The sequence below is a fragment of the Berghia stephanieae genome, chromosome 8 (assembly GCF_034508935.2).
Source record: "Berghia stephanieae isolate SIO BIC M18660-M18661 chromosome 8, UCSD_Bste_1.3, whole genome shotgun sequence".
NCBI lineage: Eukaryota > Metazoa > Mollusca > Gastropoda > Nudibranchia > Aeolidiidae > Berghia > Berghia stephanieae.
Genome location: NC_088367.1, coordinates 51,143,463 through 51,163,388, shown reverse-complemented (window position 1 = coordinate 51,163,388; position 19,926 = coordinate 51,143,463). Strand labels below are relative to the sequence as shown.

Sequence of the window (19,926 nt, the reverse complement as noted above, 5' to 3'; positions counted from 1 at the left end):
ATGGTTACAGTATCGTGGTCTGTGTGAAGGGAATTTCCCGTTGGATGAATAGGAATTTATTTAAACAACATTCATACTTAAAATGCAAAGAGGACCATAGAAACTTTTGAGTGACATGTTTTTTGATTATGTTCGATTAATGAGTTTTATGTTTCCATACAACGCTACACAAAGGTTTTATTTTTATTATATTATGATTGTTTTACTTGACTGTGTTCACATTTCTCTACAGCTTTGTCCAACCATGAATTACGTCACGTTATCCATTCTTGAACATCAATGTTTTTCGGGTGGACAGCAACAACAACAAGACTGACCTTGGAATTTTAGCTACCTGTATCAGAGGCATCGTTGACAGTTACAAAATATATTTTGGAGACGATAAAGAACAATAACTAAAATGTTTAATTTTCCATTCTTCCACATTTCCATTTTTGATGGTCTTGTAAAAATATTCTTAAAATAAAATAACTTTCCATCTATCTATACGAAATTTTGACACACTTCAAAAACATTTTTTTTTGGTTTGTCTGTATCAAACTACACAACAATTGGACGCACCATTAGAAATTGTCTGTGGCAAACTACAAAATAATTGTACGCACCATTAGAAATTGTGTGTCAAAGTGGAAACCTTTAGTTGATGTTGTTCACAGGATATAAATGATGCCATATGATATTGTGTGAACTGTCTCAGACCACAGGATATAAATGGTGCCATATGATATTGTGTGAACTGTCTCTGACCACAGGATATAAATGGTGCCATATGATAGTGTGTGAACTGTCTCAGACCACAGGATATAAATGGTGCCATATGATATTGTGTGAACTGTCTCAGACCACAGGATATAAATGGTGCCATATGATATTGTGTGAACTGTCTCAGACCACAGGATAGAAATGGTGCCATATGATATTGTGTGAACTGTCTCAGACCACAGGATAGAAATGGTGCCATATGATATTGTGTGAACTGTCTCAGACCACAGGATATAAATGGTGCCATATGATATTGTGTGAACTGTCTCAGACCACATGATATAAATGGTGCCATATGATATTGTGTGAACTGTCTCAGACCACAGGATAGAAATGGTGCCATCTCAGACCACAGGATAGAAATGGTGCCATATGATATTGTGTGAACTGTCTCAGACCACAGGATATAAATGGTGCCATATGATATTGTGTGAACTGTCTCAGACCACAGGATATAAATGGTGCCATATGATATTGTGTGAACTGTCTCAGACCACAGGATATAAATGGTGCCATATGATATTGTGTGAACTGTCTCAGACCACAGGATATAAATGGTGCCATATGATATTGTGTGAACTGTCTCAGATCACAGGATATAAATGGTGCCATATGATATTGTGTGAACTGTCTCAGACTACAGGATAGAAATGGTGCCATATCATAGTGTGTGAACTGTCTCAGACCACAGGATATAAATGGTGCCATATGATATTGTGTGAACTGTCTCAGACCACAGGATATAAATGGTGCCATATGATATTGTGTGAACTGTCTTATGTCTGAGACTTTTGTAAAAAGATTTCAATCAAGAGGGATTACATTGCAAATTGGGGTTTTTTTTGGTTACTTATTTTTGTCTTTGAAAATGTTCAACGGATATCAAAATAAATAATTTTGCTACAAATAATCAGCTTTTGTTTGTTGTCATTTTTATTCTCCACGCTCTTCACCCATCGCAGAACTAGTTATGGCTGTTTCCAAAGAAAACACAAAGGTGGGGGTGGGGGAGAGCATTAGTTATGGCTGTTTCCAAAGAAAACACAAAGGTGGGGGTGGGGAAGAGTATATTACAAAATCCTTAATATTTTAACTTTTGACCAAGTTTATTCAATAAATTGACATGATAAATATCACAACTCCAATACTGAAACTATCGCCATTCTTACTTCAACTTTTATACAATAAATTCAACACACATACAAAAAATAGACCATATTCACATGCATACTAAAAATAGACTATGAAGCTCACGTTTTCTCTTTAAAACAGAGAAATGAAGAGAGCAATAGAGACAAAACAATACATAGAACATCACCACCTCTCATTTATCAGGTCTGCTCATGGAATGGGATGTTGGTCTTTAATCTTTTGTCAGACAGAGACGGGATTTGATATCAGAGCATTGCTGGCTTTGGCTTTTTGAACAGCTTCCTGTTATGATTTCTTTATACAAATTATAACCAAATGTAGCGTTACATAAAAATCAATGGACGACTTTAATTTGATTTTAAAATGAATTCTAAGAAACAAATATTTTCCCAATCATTTCTTGCAGCTTTTCATTTATAAACTTGTGACTACTTGTGACTACAAATAAAAACAACTAAACTGTCCAAAAACTTCCATTTCCTGTCAAATCAAAGCAGACGTCTAGAAACCTGGCAGACTGGTAGCCCCAATGACATTCAAATGGACCCGAGTTCAAGTCTGTATAGCATCAGCTTGTTGACGATGACCGTTTTACAGCCCCTCTTTATCCATCTAGGAGGATAGCCAGGTCTCTTAGGTTATAAGGAAAGTACTCAGTGGTAGACTAAAGTATCAGATTGCTAGGTGTAATAATTGCATTTTTTCCCAGAAATAAAAAACGGTTCATTTTAAATTTTAAAAACCACCAAACAATCTGTAATTTTTAAATCTTATCCAAAATACTTAATTTGTTCAATTTTGTTTTTCAAAACATCAAATAAACTTGCCACACAGCTCCCATCAAATAAACTTGCCACACAGCTCCCATCAAATAAATTTGCCACACAGCTCCCATCAAATAAACTTGCCACACAGCTCCCATCAAATAAACTTGCCACACAGCTCCAACATCAAATAAACTTGCCACACAGCTCCCATCAAATAAACTAGCAACACAGCTCCCATCAAATAAACTTGCCACACAGCTCTCATCAAATAAACTTGCCACACAGCTCCAACATCAAATAAACTTGCCACACAGCTCCCATCAAATAAACTTGCCACACAGCTCCCATAAAAAAAATCAGAATAAAAATATTTAAAAATCGAAATTTTGGGTATTATAAAAAACCTTCCAGAATTAGATCAAATATTTAAAGATTGTTTTTCTTTAATTAAAAAGACAAAAAAAACCCCCACCCCCACCCCCCTCAATTTTAAAATTGGAATCGGAGACAAAAAGGTCATTCCCCCAACCAAAGACGATTCCAAATTCCAATACATGTCAGGAGTCTATCGAAAGTGTAGATTAATTCTTGTATCCTAAATGGCGTCTGTTGTGGTCTACGTCGATTTGAGCTGGTTGATTTTCTCCCTAATGGCCGCCTGCCTCAATTCCTTGTCACGGTTTTCCTTCTCCACTTCTTTCTTGACTTGCTGCCATTTCTGTACCATGGACGACACGCGTTTCTTCTTCATCATGATGCTGGAATTGGCACTCAAGGATTTCTGAATCAAATAGCAATTCAATTAACAAATACTTGAATGAGGAAATCAGCGGAAATACATCAATCAATGATAAATCGATCAATAAATGTATTGTAAAGTATAAATAGATAATGGATAAATGATAAATAATTAAGTATAACTGATGAATAAATAAATAATAATGATTAATGAACCAATTTCTATTTTGTACAGTACATGTCGCCCGTAAGAAACCCACTTCCTAATACTAGCAATCTTATCTTTGATCTCCCCCTCCCTCTTTCTCTAATTTGTCTATCTTTCTGTCAATCAATCTATCTATATTTTATCTGTCTGTCTATTTATCTCTATCCATTATTAAATGATTAAATAACACCCAAATCCAGGGATAGTAATTGGCTTGACACTGGTTGTAACGTTTCACCATTTCACACAATCTCAGGCTCCATTCATGTCAATATCCATGTCATTTGGCAGCTTCAAAATATTCCATTTCCCAAGATTTTTGTAAACCAGGCAAATTGCTGGACATGGGTGTTGCTTGGATGAAGGAGATGTGACTGTATTACTATATGATGTGTCCAAAATTTTAGTCAAACTATCAAACCGAGAAACCAAACAACCGACTTCTTACAAATCACACAGAGATGTCAACCCACAATGTTTTACAAAACACCCTGTGAATGGTCAAGTACTCATTTTACACCTCAGTGTTGTGAGAGATTGTGATTAAAAAGTCTTTTCAATGGACTCATCTTTGTGCTGCTCACAGTGGGACTCGAACGCTGGACCTACAAGACAAACAAATCGCACCAGGTTAAGTAAATCCCATGACAAAACCCAGGAGTTGTTAGCTTTGAACTGGTCTATCATGGAAGTATGGAAAAGAACACAGCAGAAACCAGTGGGAGAGGATATAGGAAGAAGACGATGGAGGTGGATTGGACACACGCTTAGAAAGAATGACTCAACTATAACAAAGAAAGTATTGGACTGGAACCCCCAGGGCAGAAGATCAAGGGGAAGGCCACGAGGAACATGGAGAAAATTAAAGAAGCTGATATACAGAGAAGTGGTAAGACTGAATGAGATTAAAAAGATGCTCAGGATAGAGAAGGATGGAAACTGTTTGTCTGTGGCCTATACCCTGACCCAGGGTGAAAAAGGCAATGATGATGATGATGATGATGATGATAGAGAAGGATGGAAACTGTTTGTCTGTGGCCTATACCCTGACCCAGGGTGACAAAGGCAATGATGATGATGATGATGATGATGATGACGATGATGATGATAGAGAAGGATGGAAACTGTTTGTCTGTGGCCTATACCCTGACCCAGGGTGAAAAAGGCAATGATGATGATGATGATAGAGAAGGATGGAAACTGTTTGTCTGTGGCCTATACCCTGACCCAGGGTGAAAAAGGCAATGATGATGATGATGATAGAGAAGGATGGAAACTGTTTGTCTGTGGCCTATACCCTGACCCAGGGTGAAGAAGGCAATGATGATGGTCTATCATTATCAGTGACTTCCATTCTAACACAAACCTCTTTCCCATATTTTTCCTTCTTCTTCTTTTTGCCAGCAGCCTTCTCTGCCTCTTCTGATGTTTGGCCGGCTGTTGATGTAGTTGCCTCCCCTTGTTCAGGCTCATGATCCGTGGGTTCCATTTGACCCGATGTCGTCGTTGTCGTTGTCGAGTGTGAGAAGGGAGTGGAAGTGTAAAGGGCTGGAGTGGAATACATCTGTGGCTGTGACGAAGGGAATGGCAGAAAGAGAGAGAAGATTTCATATGGGGAATTCTATGTTTAATATTTGGTATCTAAAAGGGACCGAGGCCGATCCGGGGTTAAGTTGTCCACCCAGCAGTGATTGAATAGCTGGATCTGCTGGATCTAGTAGAAAGTACTTTGCAATAGACTGGTGTCCTATCCAACAGGTAGCAATTATTACTTGTGTCCAAATCACACTACAGAAACCGGTCGGCTCCATGGGCCTATGGCACTAAAGGAAAACATATGATTTAATTCACTGCTAATTTAGTAAACTTTTCACACTGACCAAACATGAAAAGATGATTTTTATGTTATGAGTTCTAGACATGAAACTCACTTTTTTGTTCAAGTCAGAGAACTCAGAATGTAAGAAAATTTCACAGAAAAAATCCACTCATTCAAAGTGTTAAATATCCCCGACAGATCGAGTTTTGGGGGGTCATTTGGTATCTGTGGGGTCATTTGGTATCTGTGGGGTCCAAGAACTTAACTGTGTAGATGGAATGATGAATATTTTTTGTTTGTTTGTTGCTTTAGGTCTCTTCCAACACAATTGAGGTTATATGAGAGACCGGCTGAAACAAAAAAACAAGCAATCTCACAAAAATAGTACAAATGTAAATCAAAATCATAACCTAAAGATATCATAAGCTAAATTATAAATAACCAAGAACAAACAGGCAGAAGATTTACAGAAAAAAAATATCCCCTGTCAAAAATACAATCACAAACCAAAGAAGCAGGATAGGCTAGTAAAGAGAAAAAGAAACGACATCACTATCGGATCGTACACCCATGCGAAGATCATAGGTATATGATTCAAGGGTGATGCTCCCATCCAACCACCCGCGAATGATGAATACAATCCTGGACAACATAGAAGTGCCAAACAGGATAAAAATCTACCTGATGAACTAGCATATTTTAGGAAGATCTTGCACCATGCCATACTTCAATGAAAGTAAATCAAAATTTCTGAGAAAATAACTTGAATGTGCATCAATGGCTTGAAAATTCAGCAGATTTCAACCCCATTGAAAATATTTTGTCTATCATCAAAAGATACTTAGAGGATTGAGACTGTACAAGCCTTGAAAAGCTCCAGGCAGCTGTTTTTGATACATGGTCCAATGACGACTAGAGTCTAATCGAATCAATGCCAAGACGTGTTGAAGTTGAAGAGGTCAAAAGGAGGAGAGGAGGGCAAACTAAATACTAAAAGTAAGAATAAAAATCAACAATTTTGATGTTAGATATATGCTAATTTCATTATTTTGGTCACTGCCCCTAATTAAATTGCACAACACTTTATCTTCAACCCAGTTGGTCACATGTGCTTAGATCACATGACTTTTCCCACCAAATCCCACATTGTGGTTGTCTCTGTCAGTCACAAAGGGTAGGGGGGGGGGGGGGGGGGGGGGGGCGGGGTTGGACTTTAATATAAGCTAAAATAGATCATTGTAGTTAAATAAAATAAAAATTTCATTTATTCATCCCCCAAGGGGAAATTTGTCTTTTGGGTCTATTCCAAGGGAAGACTGGAATAACCCATGCGTCAGCCGCAGAGCAGTGCCACAAAGTGAGCTAGGGCGAGGTCACTTGCTCAAGGCCACACAGCGCAGTGGCAGATGATGGAACTCTGTACCTTTCGAGTGCAAAGCAAAGACCGTATCACTGAACCACGCTGCCCCTTAGTTGTCGTGTACACGGTGCTCACATGGTACAAGTCAGATGCCCATGTTATGCTTTATTGCCATCAAAAACATTTTCTCTTTTGCAAATTGTGTGGTTAGAAATTTCAATGTGAACGAGTGCCTTACCTGATTCATGGCAGCGACATACGGGGGGACAATGATCTGAGGTGGTTTGACTATCACAGCACTATTCACTGTCTCTTCCTCCTCTTCCTCTTTGACTTCCTCATCACCCTCTGTCTTGTCCATTTCAACACCGTCAATATCCTCCAATTCTTCCAGAACAGTCTTCCCATTTCCCAAGCCTCCTTCGTCACCAGCAACATCCTCCTTGTCCAATCGGTCACAATTCTCATCTTTGTTTCTTTTCTCCGTCCTGCCTTCCTCTTCCCCTTCCAACTCCTCTTCCTCCACATCCTGGTCTGACCCATAATCGGCTATCAGACCAAGAGTTTTAGAGTGAGACTGTAACGACCCTGGATCACCTCCTTCACCGCTGGCGTCAATCCCTACTTTGTCTTCACCCGAGTCTGGCTGGGACATCGAAGGTGGGGGACTGTCTTCTATGATTTGGGCATGTTGCTGGAAAGAGCAAAATTTTGTTTCAAATAAAATGTAGAAACTTAAAATAAATTGTCCAAGGCTGCCGCTAACTGTCAAAGTGTCCGAAGGCGTATCTCTTATTTTTATCTAAAAACCCAATGTAAATGTTGCTGCTCGAACCTTGAAGAAATAAATAATATGAAATTGAATTTAATATTATTTATTTCTAAAAACCCTAATACAACCCCCCCCCCCCCCCCCCCCCAAAACTATCGAAATAATTAGGATAGCCAACCAGTCAAATGATATCAGACGTCATTAAATTCACCTTATTTTTCAACAATCACCGGCACACAATAATCAAATCTTAATCATTATTTATCATGAATCATGTCTCTGCACTTACAGTTGGAGGGATACGCTATCCAAAGGTATTAATATTATACTACAATAAATAAGGAAGTCTCTCAATGGCTGTATGGACAATAAGGATATTATTATTATTATAATTATTATTATCATTATTATTATTATTGACTAAGGAAGTGCCCATAGCTTGGTTGGTAGAGCAAATGCAGAGAGATTGAGATCAATTCTGGGTAGAGTTGAGATATTCTCATTCACTGTCCACCAAGTGGTGGTTGGGTAGCTGGGTCTGTTAGATCTGGTGGAAAGTACTTTGCAATAGACTAGCATCCTACCCAAAGGGTAGTGAGCAATTGCCATTGTTCGTTTAACACTACTGAAACCAGTATGAACTTTCTCCACGGGTCAAATGCTCTGAAAGTCTACAATAAATTAGAATTTCATTTTGCTTTTGTCAGAGATTTGAATTCATGGGCCCCAATTCAAATGATTCCATGATTTTTATACCCAATATTTCTCTTTTTCGTAGATCCGATATTTTAGTAATGTACGAGGGCTCTTTCAGAAATAACCGAAAAATGCCCATTGCTCAGCAACCAGTGGAGATTTTTTAATTCTGTAAACGACATGATATTCCTTATTTCCTTACGGATATTCCCAGAAATTATGAAGTGCATCATTTTGCACAATGAATTTCTAGACGATTTTAAAGATGGCGGCCCACCTTGAAACTTGGTCAAAGGAGGAAATCAGAGCTGTCATACGTTTTTTGAACGCCAAAAGTCTGAATCCTACCGAAATTCATAAAGAACTTCAGAGTGTATATGGTGAGCATGTTATAAGCCGTACACAAGTCTATCACTGGTGTAATTTGTTTGAAGCCGGCCATTCCGACTTGACAGACAGGGAAGGGAGAGGGCATTCGATAACTGCGACGTCAGAAGACAATGTGAAACGAGTTGATGAGCTTATTCGTCAAGACAGGAGGTTGAAACTTCATGAAATCGCAAGCAGTCTTGAAATTTCGGAAACTTCTGCCCATAGAATTGTATTTGATGAACTTGGCTACAGAAAAGTCAGCACAAGATGGGTTCCTAAGCAATTGACAGACAATCATAAAGAACAAAGATTGGACATCTGCAGGGAACTTTTGAGAAGAAGCAAGAGCTCACGCAGGGTTCACGGGCATACTGCCAACGCCGGCGGAGACTTTCTAGGGTACGATGCGACTTTTCTTGACAGCATAGTCACCGGTGATGAGACTTGGTTGCACCATTGCACCCCAGAACCAAAGCAAGATTCGATGACATGGAAACATCCATCCTCACCTGTCGCGAAGAAATTCAAAGTCATGCGGTCAGCAAAGAAAATAATGGGAACTGTTTTCTGGGACAGTCGTGGTGTTATTCTGTTCGAAACCTTACAACCTGGAGAAACAATCAATGCTGCAAGGTACTGCCAAACTCTTGACAAGCTTAGGGAGGCCATTCGCAGAAAGCGTCCAGGGCAGTTGACCAACCGGGTCATTTTGCAACACGACAACGCTACACCCCACACAGCACGAGTGACGCAAGGTTGGCTAGAGAAATATGGATGGGAGATTTTGCCACACCCACCACACAGTCCAGACCTCGCACCATCTGATTATCACCTCTTTGGGCCACTGAAACGTGAGCTGGCAGGAAAGCGCTTTGATGTCGATGAAGAGCTTGTTGACCATGTGCGGAAATGGCTACAAAACCTTGACGGAAATTTCTTCCGAGAGGGTATCTATTCCATGGTGCGGCTTTGGCAGAAGTGTGGCGACAGACTTGGCTGTTACGTAGAGAAATGAAGGACGAGTCAAGGTATGAACACGTGCAAGAATTTTGTTGATAGCATAAAAAACGCGGATTTTACAGACATTTTTCGGTTAATTATGAAAGAGCCCTCGTATTTATGTTTTCATTGCTTTTTATTGTTGGCTGAAGAAAGGTTTTGAGCCCAAATGTTTCGTGTTTGGTATTTTGTTGATTTTTGAAGCCGTTACATAGATTTTTTTGTTTATTACTGCAACAGTCCACAGTTTCTAGTACTTTAGTATCACTCATCACATACTCTAAGATAAAAAAAAAAAGGTGAAGCTATGAATATTTCAAATTTACCTCGGGACCTTCATAGTCGACTAGTTCCAAACTGGGAGATTTATCAGATCTTCCTTTTTTCTTCCGTTTACTCTTGTGCCTGTGATGGGAGTGGCTGTTTTCATCCTCACTACTACTACTACTACTGCTGTGATCTCGTCGTCTCCGCTTCTTTTTCCTGTGATGATGTGAACTACTACTGTGTCTCTCTCTTTTACCTGTGGGTGAAAAACAAAAATATCTCCTTGTGATTGCCAATCCCATCCTGATGTTTGTTACTTTTATCTATTTGAATATAATATTTAACAATTCTTATCAATGTAAAATATAATCTCCCTGATGTTTGTTACATGCTTTTATCTATTTGAATATAATATATAACAATTTATATCAATGTAAAATATAATCTCAGCCATCATCGATTGTCAAGCCAAACCATTGGAAGAACAAGACTGGATGATTTTGGACGAGGACATGTCAAATTCAAATAAATGGTCATGCCATCTGAACTAACTCTTCAATCAAATTGACTACTGTATGCAAATGGGGATGGGGTGAGGGGAGAAGCATAAACTTTGAAGGGACTTATCAGACACAAAATGTGTATTGATTGACCACAGAGGATGAAAATCACAACTCGTCACGTCTGTCCTGAAATAGCATAAGTCTGCAATTTTGGAATTCTGAGACAATTCAGAAAAATGGCGCCCATGTTGTAATAATAGCTTGCAACTCTTTGGATAGGTATCTGTAATTTATTTAAGATCCAAGAGACAGGGCACCTAATCACTGCTGGATGGGCAGAGAAGGCTGACATTGGATCAAAACCAATCCCTTAGGAGTCCTGTGCTTTTACAACTGAGCTATCACTAACAAATTCTTTTACAAACCTCTATCTTTATCTGAAACTTTTTTGCTGCTTCGATGGCTGCGATTGCTACGACTGCTAGAGTTATGGGCCCTTGATTTGCTGCTATCTTCCCTCTCCCTTTCCTTTTCCCTCTCTTCCACGTCTTTGCTCCGCCTCTTCTTGCTGCCACGTCCCCTGCTGCTGTTGGAGTCCTTGACCTCCCCACCTTTGACCTTAGTTGAAGTGTTTGTTGTCGACTCGGCTCCTGCTCCAACTTGTGGATATTCCCATTGGGTGTGGCCGCTGTGCTCGTTACGGTAGAAGTATCGGCAGCTGGCCCTGATGGATTTTGGAAGGGGGGGGGGGGGGAAGTAGGCAATGGTTTTGGGGGTTAAAGGTGAAGGAAAAGATGTGTTGTTGGGATGGACAGCGGTGGGGGAAGGAGAGGGGAATGGGAGAGAAAGAAAAAAATACAAAAATAGATGAATGCTATGGTCAAGCGGCAACAGTTCAGGTCAGTAGGGGTGAGGTGTGTGACTGGGGGGGGGGGGGGGGTGATGAAAGACTGGTGAGTTGATAAAGGGAAAAAATATCAGAGTGGGGGGGGGGGGGGTGGCAATGAAACATAACAGAAAAAGGGTAAGAAATGATTGTTATAAAACATTGAAGATCTCAGAAGACAAAGAGAAAAGGGGAGGTAACTTTAAATACCAATTAGGTCATCAAAAAAGTGATAAAAAATTTCTTGCAACCCAATGGAGAGGACAACAGCCATAATCCACCTGTGTAATCAGAATGAACAAATGACTAGAGATCTTTAATGAGAAAATTGGCCTTCATTGTCTGCATAGAATCCGTTGTTTCAATTTGAGAGACAAAGCTTTACAGTACCATCTTTGAAATATGAAGAGTTTCTTTTTGTTTGTTCTTTTATCTTTTGTATATTCTAGGGTAGGTCTCCCCAAATCTGTACAAGCCCCAAACCCATATGCTACACGCCCCAAACCCAAATGCTACACGCCCCAAACCCATATGCTACACGCCCCAAACCTATATGCTACACGCCCCAAACCCATATGCTACATGCCCCAAACCCATATGCTACACGCCCCAAACCCATATGCTACACGCCCCAAACCCATGTGCTACACGCCCCAAACCCATACGCTTCAGAGTGTGTCAGAGTCAGATAAAACCTTTTCATGTGTTTACATAACGCTCTTTTTCATTTAAAAAAAAAATAAAATCAGAACGTCTTGAACTTCACATAAAAATGGCCATTCATACCAGTCATTATGAATTATAATTTGAAATATTGTCATAAATGAAACTAGCCGATCAAGCAGGAATTTGGTTCCTTTTCCAAGTGGAAACCAAGCTATCCACCACGATTTGTCACACAATCTTTTCAGTTGCACCACCATCTATAATAAATCGATTTTGTACAAATATTTTCCCACACAATCTTTTCAGTTGCACCACCATCTATAATAAATCGATTTTGTACAAATATTTTCCCACACAATCTTTTCAGTTGCACCACCATCTATAATAAATCCATTTTGTACAAATATTTTCCCACACAATCTTTTCAGTTGCACCACCATCTATAATAAATCGATTTTGTACAAATATTTTCCCACACAATCTTTTCAGTTGCACCACTATCTATAATAAACCGATTTTGTACAAATATTTTCCCACACAATCTTTTCAGTTGCACCACCATCTATAATAAATCGATTTTGTACAAATATTTTCCCACACAATCTTTTCAGTTGCACCACCATCTATAATAAATCCATTTTGTACAAATATTTTCCCACACAATCTATTCAGTTGCACCACCATCTATAATAAACCGATTTTGTACAAATATTTTCCCACACAATCTTTTCAGTTGCACCACCATCTATAATAAATCCATTTTGTACAAATATTTTCCCACACAATCTATTCAGTTGCACCACCATCTATAATAAATCGATTTCGTACAAATATTTTCCCACACAATCTATTCAGTTGCACCACTATCTATAATAAATCGATTTCGTACAAATATTTTCCCACACAATCTATTCAGTTGCACCACTATCTATAATAAATCGATTTTGTACAAATATTTTCCCACACAATCTATTCAGTTGCACCACCATCTATAATAAATCGATTTTGTACAAATATTTTCCCACACAATCTTTTCAGTTGCACCACCATCTATAATAAATCGATTTTGTACAAATATTTTCCCACACAATCTTTTCAGTTGCACCACCATCTATAATAAATCGATTTTGTACAAATATTTTCCCACACAATCTTTTCAGTTGCACCACCATCTATAATAAATCGATTTTGTACAAATATTTTCCCACACAATCTTTTCAGTTGCACCACCATCTATAATAAATCGATTTTGTACAAATATTTTCCCACACAATCTTTTCAGTTGCACCACCATCTATAATAAATCGATTTTGTACAAATATTTTCCCACACAATCTTTTCAGTTGCACCACTATCTATAATAAATCGATTTTGTACCAATATTTTCCCACACGATCTTTTCAGTTGCACCACCATCTATAATAAATCGATTTTGTACAAATATTTTCCCACACAATCTTTTCAGTTGCACCACCATCTATAATAAATCGATTTTGTACAAATATTTTCCCACACAATCTTTTCAGTTGCACCACCATCGATAATAAATCGATTTTGTACAAATATTTTCCCACACAATCTTTTCAGTTGCACCACTATCTATAATAAATCGATTTTGTACAAATATTTTCCTTTACAACTCGTGTACAATTTTGATTTTAATAATTAGCAGAGATGTTAAATTTTTCATTTACAAAAGTGTTTTGTCAGTAAAATAAATATTAAAAGTTTTTTACACATATTTTTCTCTCTCGTACGGATTTAGGGCAAGCCACTTTATCCCATGCCCCAAAACCCTACATGCCTTGCCCCAAATCCATACTGTTAATCCAAGTATCCAAAAGATCACATTTATTTCAAAATTTCAGCATTTATACAGCGCATACCCACTAAATGTGATTCTAAAAACAAGAAGAGTTCAAAACCAAAAGTAACTCCGTTGCCATGTGACAATTACCATTACTGTCTTGCCTTTTGTGATATATTAATCTGTCTGTCGTTGATAAAGGGGAAACCAGAAACGTCCAAACCATTTGTCTTTTTACATAAACTGAAGCTTAAATTCTACCACACCAATGTCATATAAACTTTACTTTGAAAATATATTTGGCGGTATGAATATAAATTTAATGCTGTACGGGTTTGGGACAAGCTGTGCACGGGTTTGGGACATAAGCGCACATATTTGGGGTGAGGGGTTTGGGACATAAGCGCACATATTTGGGGTGAGGGGGTTTGGGACATAAGCGCACATATTTGGGGTGAGGGGTTTGGGACATAAGCGCACATATTTGGGGTGAGGGGGTTTGGGACATAAGCGTACATATTTGGGCTGAGGGGGTTTGGTAATCTATTTTTATTTTTTTTTTAGCAAGGTTAACCCATAAAACCTCACATGTATTTCTATAAAACCAATCAAAAGACGTCAAATAATCGAGTTACTCAAACAGTGGAGAGTTTAGTTGAACCAATGTGCCGTCAGAACTGTAAGAATTTGAGGTAGAGAAAAAGCGTACAGATTTGGAATGACCTCCCCTATCTGATATACAGGAAAAAGTCAATCAACAATAGAAAGAAGAAAAATTATGACAACCCCCCCCCCCCCCCCCCCCCCCCCGAAAAAAAATAAAATAAAATAAATAAATATTTAAATAAAACAACCCACAGATTTTTGTTACAGTCAGCGTTGAGGTGAATTCTTTAAAAAGGGTAAGAATAAAATTATGAGATGATTTTCAAGACCATCATTGTTAATTCACCCTCATGAGTTTTTAAAATCATTTCAATGATGACAAGAATAAAAAGTGAAAGAAAAAAACAAAAACAAACGAGAAACTTTTTTTTCAGTGTAACCTCATTGTATCGATGTTATGTGTTTGCTAAAATCACTCACAGCATCCACCAGCTGGACTTATGTACCAACACAATATTTTTAAACTTGTGTTTATTGTTTAATGATTCAGTCAAAAAGGTGAAATTAAAGTAAAATCACAACACAATGCAGTCCTCTACGCTCCCCCCCCCCCCTCATATTTAAAGTAAATCAAATACAAAAGCCCTCAAGCCAATGTCCCTATTTCCTCCCTACCCCCCCTCCACCCACCCAATAGAAAAAGAAATCAAAAATCAAAATCCTTAACATCGTCCCTATGTAGATTTTATTCCAAAGATTGTTTAAAAATTGAGGACCAAAAGTAAAACAAATAAATAGAATGATGTATGAACAAATTAATAAATGACTGAATGGAGGAATAAATGACTGAATAAATGACCGAATGAATGAATAAATGACCGAATGAAGAAATAAATGACTGAATGCCTGAATAAATGACCGTATGAATGAATAAATGACCGAATGAATGAATAAATGACCGAATGAATGAATAAATGACCGAATGAATGAATAAATGACAGAATGAATGAATAAATAACTGAATGACTGAATAAATGACCGAATAAAATGACTGAATGAATGAATAAATGACTGAATGAATAAATAAATGACTGAATGAATGAATAAATGACCGAATGAATGAATAAATGACTGAATGAATGAATAAATGACTGAATGAATGAATAAATGACTGAATGGATAAATAAATGACTGAATGAATGAATAAATGACTGAATGGATAAATAAATGACTGAATGACTGAATAAAAGAAAAAGAAAAGAAACCCAACAAAAACTGAATGAATATCGAGAGAAAAGAGTTGTCATTTCCAACATGAATATTCATGGTTCAATTATGCAATATGAATATTCATGACTAAGTGGAGGATGCCGTCTTCAATACACCAAACCATCAGTACAATCTGGTAATCTGTGGGGATGAGTCAGAGATTATCTGGCAATCTGGAAAATAAATTATAGTCTCTTTTTTTTTAGAGAGAGAGAGAGAGAGAGAGAGAGAGAGAGAAAGAGAGAGAGAGAGAGAGAGAGAGAGAGAGAGAGAGAGAGAGAGAGAGAGAAGAAGAGAGAGAGAGAAGAGAGAGAGAGAGAGAGAGAGAGAGAGAGAGAGAGAGAGAGAGAGAGAGAGAGAGAGAGAGAGAGAGAGAGAGAGCAAGCATTACCAAATCATAAAAAAAGAAATAAAAAATAAAATTAAAAAACAAACAACAAAATCCAAGAAAAAGGTGATGTTCGAAAGCCTACCAGGGTGTGGCCAATGTCCCCGTGTATCGTGTCTATAGTTTTAATCACTAACCATAGCATTGGTGGTGTTACTTCATTATTTTTATTTACCATCATTTACATCTCGTTATATAATATTAGGCAAATTGGATTTTTAAATAATACTAAGGCTACAAAAGCACTGGTTTGCGAGATGTTTTAAGAGATGGATAAGTCAAATGCCATCGAAAATAGACACCATCAATGTTAGCACATGGGTTGTGAGTCCTCCTTCCAGTTCGTGGGGAGTTCTTGCATTGAATCAATACCAGGCAATGGTTCATTTTTAGCACATGGGTTGTGAGTCCTCCTTCCAGTTCGTGGGGAGTTCTTGCATTGAATCAATACCAGGCAATGGTTTATTTTTAGCACATGGGTTGTGAGTCCTCCTTCCAGTTCGTGGGGAGTTCTTGCATTGAATCAATACTAGGCATGGTTCATTTTAACCATGGGTTGTGAGTCCTCCTTCCAGTTCGTGGGGAGTTCTTGCATTGAATCAATACTAGGCAATGGTTCATTTTTAACACATGGGTTGTGAGTCCTCCTTCCAGTTCGTGGGGAGTTCTTGCATTGAATCAATACCAGGCAATGGTTCCTATCATTATTTTCAATACAATCAATTTATTTAAACCATTGAGCGTTCTCAATATTGGGAAGTGAGCAAAATATATAAGATACAGAAAATATCTCTCTGGGCCAAATAAAAAGCTCCGTGGAGCTCTCTCTCTTCCGAAGTCGAAAAATGTATTGTCTTTTAAGACAATAGAAACTGGGTTCAAATTTTATTCAGAACTTGAAATTCCTGACAAAAATTGCTTCCTGCTGTTACCCTATGGGATATCTTGTAATCTAATCTCTGCCAGATCTAAATCAGATCCAGCTACTAAAAGCACCTGGATGATCAGAGGATGAAAGCACTTTCTGCCATATGTAAATAGGATGCAGTAAACAAATCCCCAATTCCTGACATTTTCAGTCTGATTGAGGAGACACCAATGCGTAGTGGCCAACTTTTGAAAGAGCGAAAACGAGACACCCAAACAAACAACACAGTCCTGACTATTGTACAATCATCACATCTACATTTAGAGATTTTTCTATTCCTTGTTTTGATTTGTTGATCAGACAAGTCAAATCCTGGGAGAGGCAAGGCTCATTTCCATACATATAACCAGTCCAATTCTAAATTCTGTTTCCCAATATGGCCAAATAGGGACTGTCCCAATGTCATCAGGACAGTTGGCCACTTTGGCCAATGGAGTCACAGTCACCTATTTTCATGGCCAATGGAGTCACAGTGACCTTGACACAAGAATATTCACCACTAGGGGTAAAGAGTCTTTTCCAAGGACTCAACTATACGTCACTCTGAGTGGGACACGAACCCTAGCCATACATAAACTAAATCCAACAGACCTGCCAAATTGAAAACTTCAAATTTAGTCATTTCTATGTCAATTTTTAGTAATTTGAAACACAATTAGTAGTTTCTGAAATCGTGTACGAACCACCACATTTGACATTGATGATCACTTCAACGTTACATCGTCATGCCTATGCGCTATAGAAATGCTTTATTATTGTTATTATCATCGTCATCATCATTATCATTATTTTCATAATTATTATTATTATTAATATCATTATCATATTATTATTATTATTATTATTATTATTATCATTATTTAAGTATTACTGAGAATTTTAAATTCGTAATTTTCAATAAATTTTCGTAATTGACCATGAAATTTGTCTAAAATTCGTAAAATTACGAAAAATTCGTAAGATTTGGCAGGTATGCTATTTTATACACAAAGAATACCAAAACAAATAGCACAAAACATAGGAAATAAAATACTAACCAAAGAATGAATGACTTACTTCAAGCACGGGGAGTCAATAATATATTCACCACATCCCAGAAATCACTCAGGTTCATATGACAGGTGTGTCTTTTTGGGCAGACAATGGTCTCCGTCATCTCTTGAGTAGAACTGATGTCATAGAACAAATCCCCAATCCACACAGCATCATGAGACAGTCACACAGTCAAAGCCAAGTCTTTGCTAGTTTTTTAAACATTTTCTTTTTTTTCTTTGTTCTTTTGCTGTTTTTTTGGGGTTTTTTTCGGTATTTTTTCACACGCCTCTAACAGCATTTTTACTATTAAAGTATTTTCTGTTTTAAAATGTGTCATAGAATCAGTTATTGACAAAAACAAAACACCAGTGAAATGGTGTGAAGAATCCAATGCAGTTTGAACCAAGGCAAACCAGTTTTATCACGGAGAAACAGATTTCCACCTACAATCTTTAAATAGGATTTTAGATTTTAATTGGGGTACGGGAGATAGGGACGGGAAAGGAAGGGGAGGGGAATGGGAGTGAGGGGATGGATGGGAGAGGGAGATAGGGATTTGAGAGGGACGTGAAAGGGAGGGGAGAGGTATGGGAGAGGTAGGGGAGGGGAATGGGAGAGGAGGATGGGAGAGTGAACGAGGGGAGGTATGAGAGGGAAGAGGGGAGAGAGGCGGGTTTTAATTAGGCCTGTCAAGGACAATAACATAAACAGACCTGTAACTGTACTGGTAGCCGACACAAAATTGTCTGAAAATTGTTCACCGAAAGTATGACACCGCAGGTCTGAAGTCAGTAAACTGACACAAAGGGCAAAATGATGATGAACACAGTAAAATGATGGTCGCCATTTAACAGGTGTGAATAACAAAACAAATGAATGGAATAGTTGTAGTTGTGTGACATGTGACATTCAAATGTTTTACAACGGAGTGGCCTTCAGTTTGGTGACATATCAAACCTTGAGTAAAATAATCACAATTTCAATTGTTTACCAAGTCTTTTCATAGATTTTTTCCGTTAAAACAACCATTCTGGAAACAACCCCACCCCCCCCCCCTCCCCATAAAAAAACAAAAACAAAAAAAAATCCCCAAAAAAAACCCAAAACAATGAAAACCCAAAAACCTGATCTCCCAGAATATTTCCCCAAACACTGAGTAGATCATCAGGGAAAAGCAGAGAGAAGCTCATCCTAATTTTGTCCATATTTCCATATTTGCCATATCAGTTACAGCTCTGTTTATCGTCCCATATTTTGTGTGTATTTTGGACCTGAGAACAAAATCATGCTGAGTGACAAATCCGATTTAAATCCAAACTATTTTGTGATAATATACTCAGGTTTCTCCAGATACAAAGTGAAAAAAGAGGGCAATCCCAGTCTATAACCTTTGAGGGTGGATGGAGACAAGACACACACAAGAGAAACCAAAACTGATCTATCTCACTCTCTCTTCAAGTACCAAGACATCGGTGATCTTGGTATGTCATTCATCTCTCTGATCAGATAACCTCAGAAAACTAATATTACTCTTCTCTTTCTTTGTCACCCAGCTGTTCAAACATGTTTTTTCTTGGTCTACATTTACTCTTTTTACCTTCTATCTTTCCTGTGAGAGCAAGATGTTCAAAATCAAACTTTTCCCACAATGTCAATCAGTGAGTCATCCCGTTTGAAACTTGGAACCATCTTGCTGTTCCCAATTTAAAATGTTGATAGACCAGTGGATTCAGTGTGTGTGCATGATAAAGCCTGCTGCACTTAATGATCAGAATCTGATTTCATTCAAAAACAATCAATTGATGTAACAATTTGGTTGTTGTCTTTAAAGAAACGAATGGAAAATTAATAACACAATAATAATAATAATAATAATAATAATAATAATAATAATAATGATAATAATAATATAATAATAATAATATA

General features: G+C 37.8%; 1 protein-coding gene across 1 annotated transcript in view; it reads right to left on the bottom strand.

Moving 5' to 3' along the window:
* Positions 1-1,849: 1,849 nt before the first annotated feature.
* Positions 1,850-19,926, bottom strand: part of LOC144978837 (uncharacterized) — a 40,215-nt gene continuing 22,138 nt past the window's right edge. The window contains exons 14-18 of the mRNA XM_078925389.1: positions 10,841-11,139; positions 9,972-10,168; positions 7,045-7,500; positions 4,994-5,197; positions 1,850-3,462 (exon numbers count right to left, since the gene is read on the bottom strand). Coding sequence (XP_078781515.1) covers positions 3,298-3,462; positions 4,994-5,197; positions 7,045-7,500; positions 9,972-10,168; positions 10,841-11,139 — 1,321 coding nt within the window. The 3' untranslated portion in view covers positions 1,850-3,297. The remainder of the gene's footprint in view (positions 3,463-4,993; positions 5,198-7,044; positions 7,501-9,971; positions 10,169-10,840; positions 11,140-19,926) is intronic.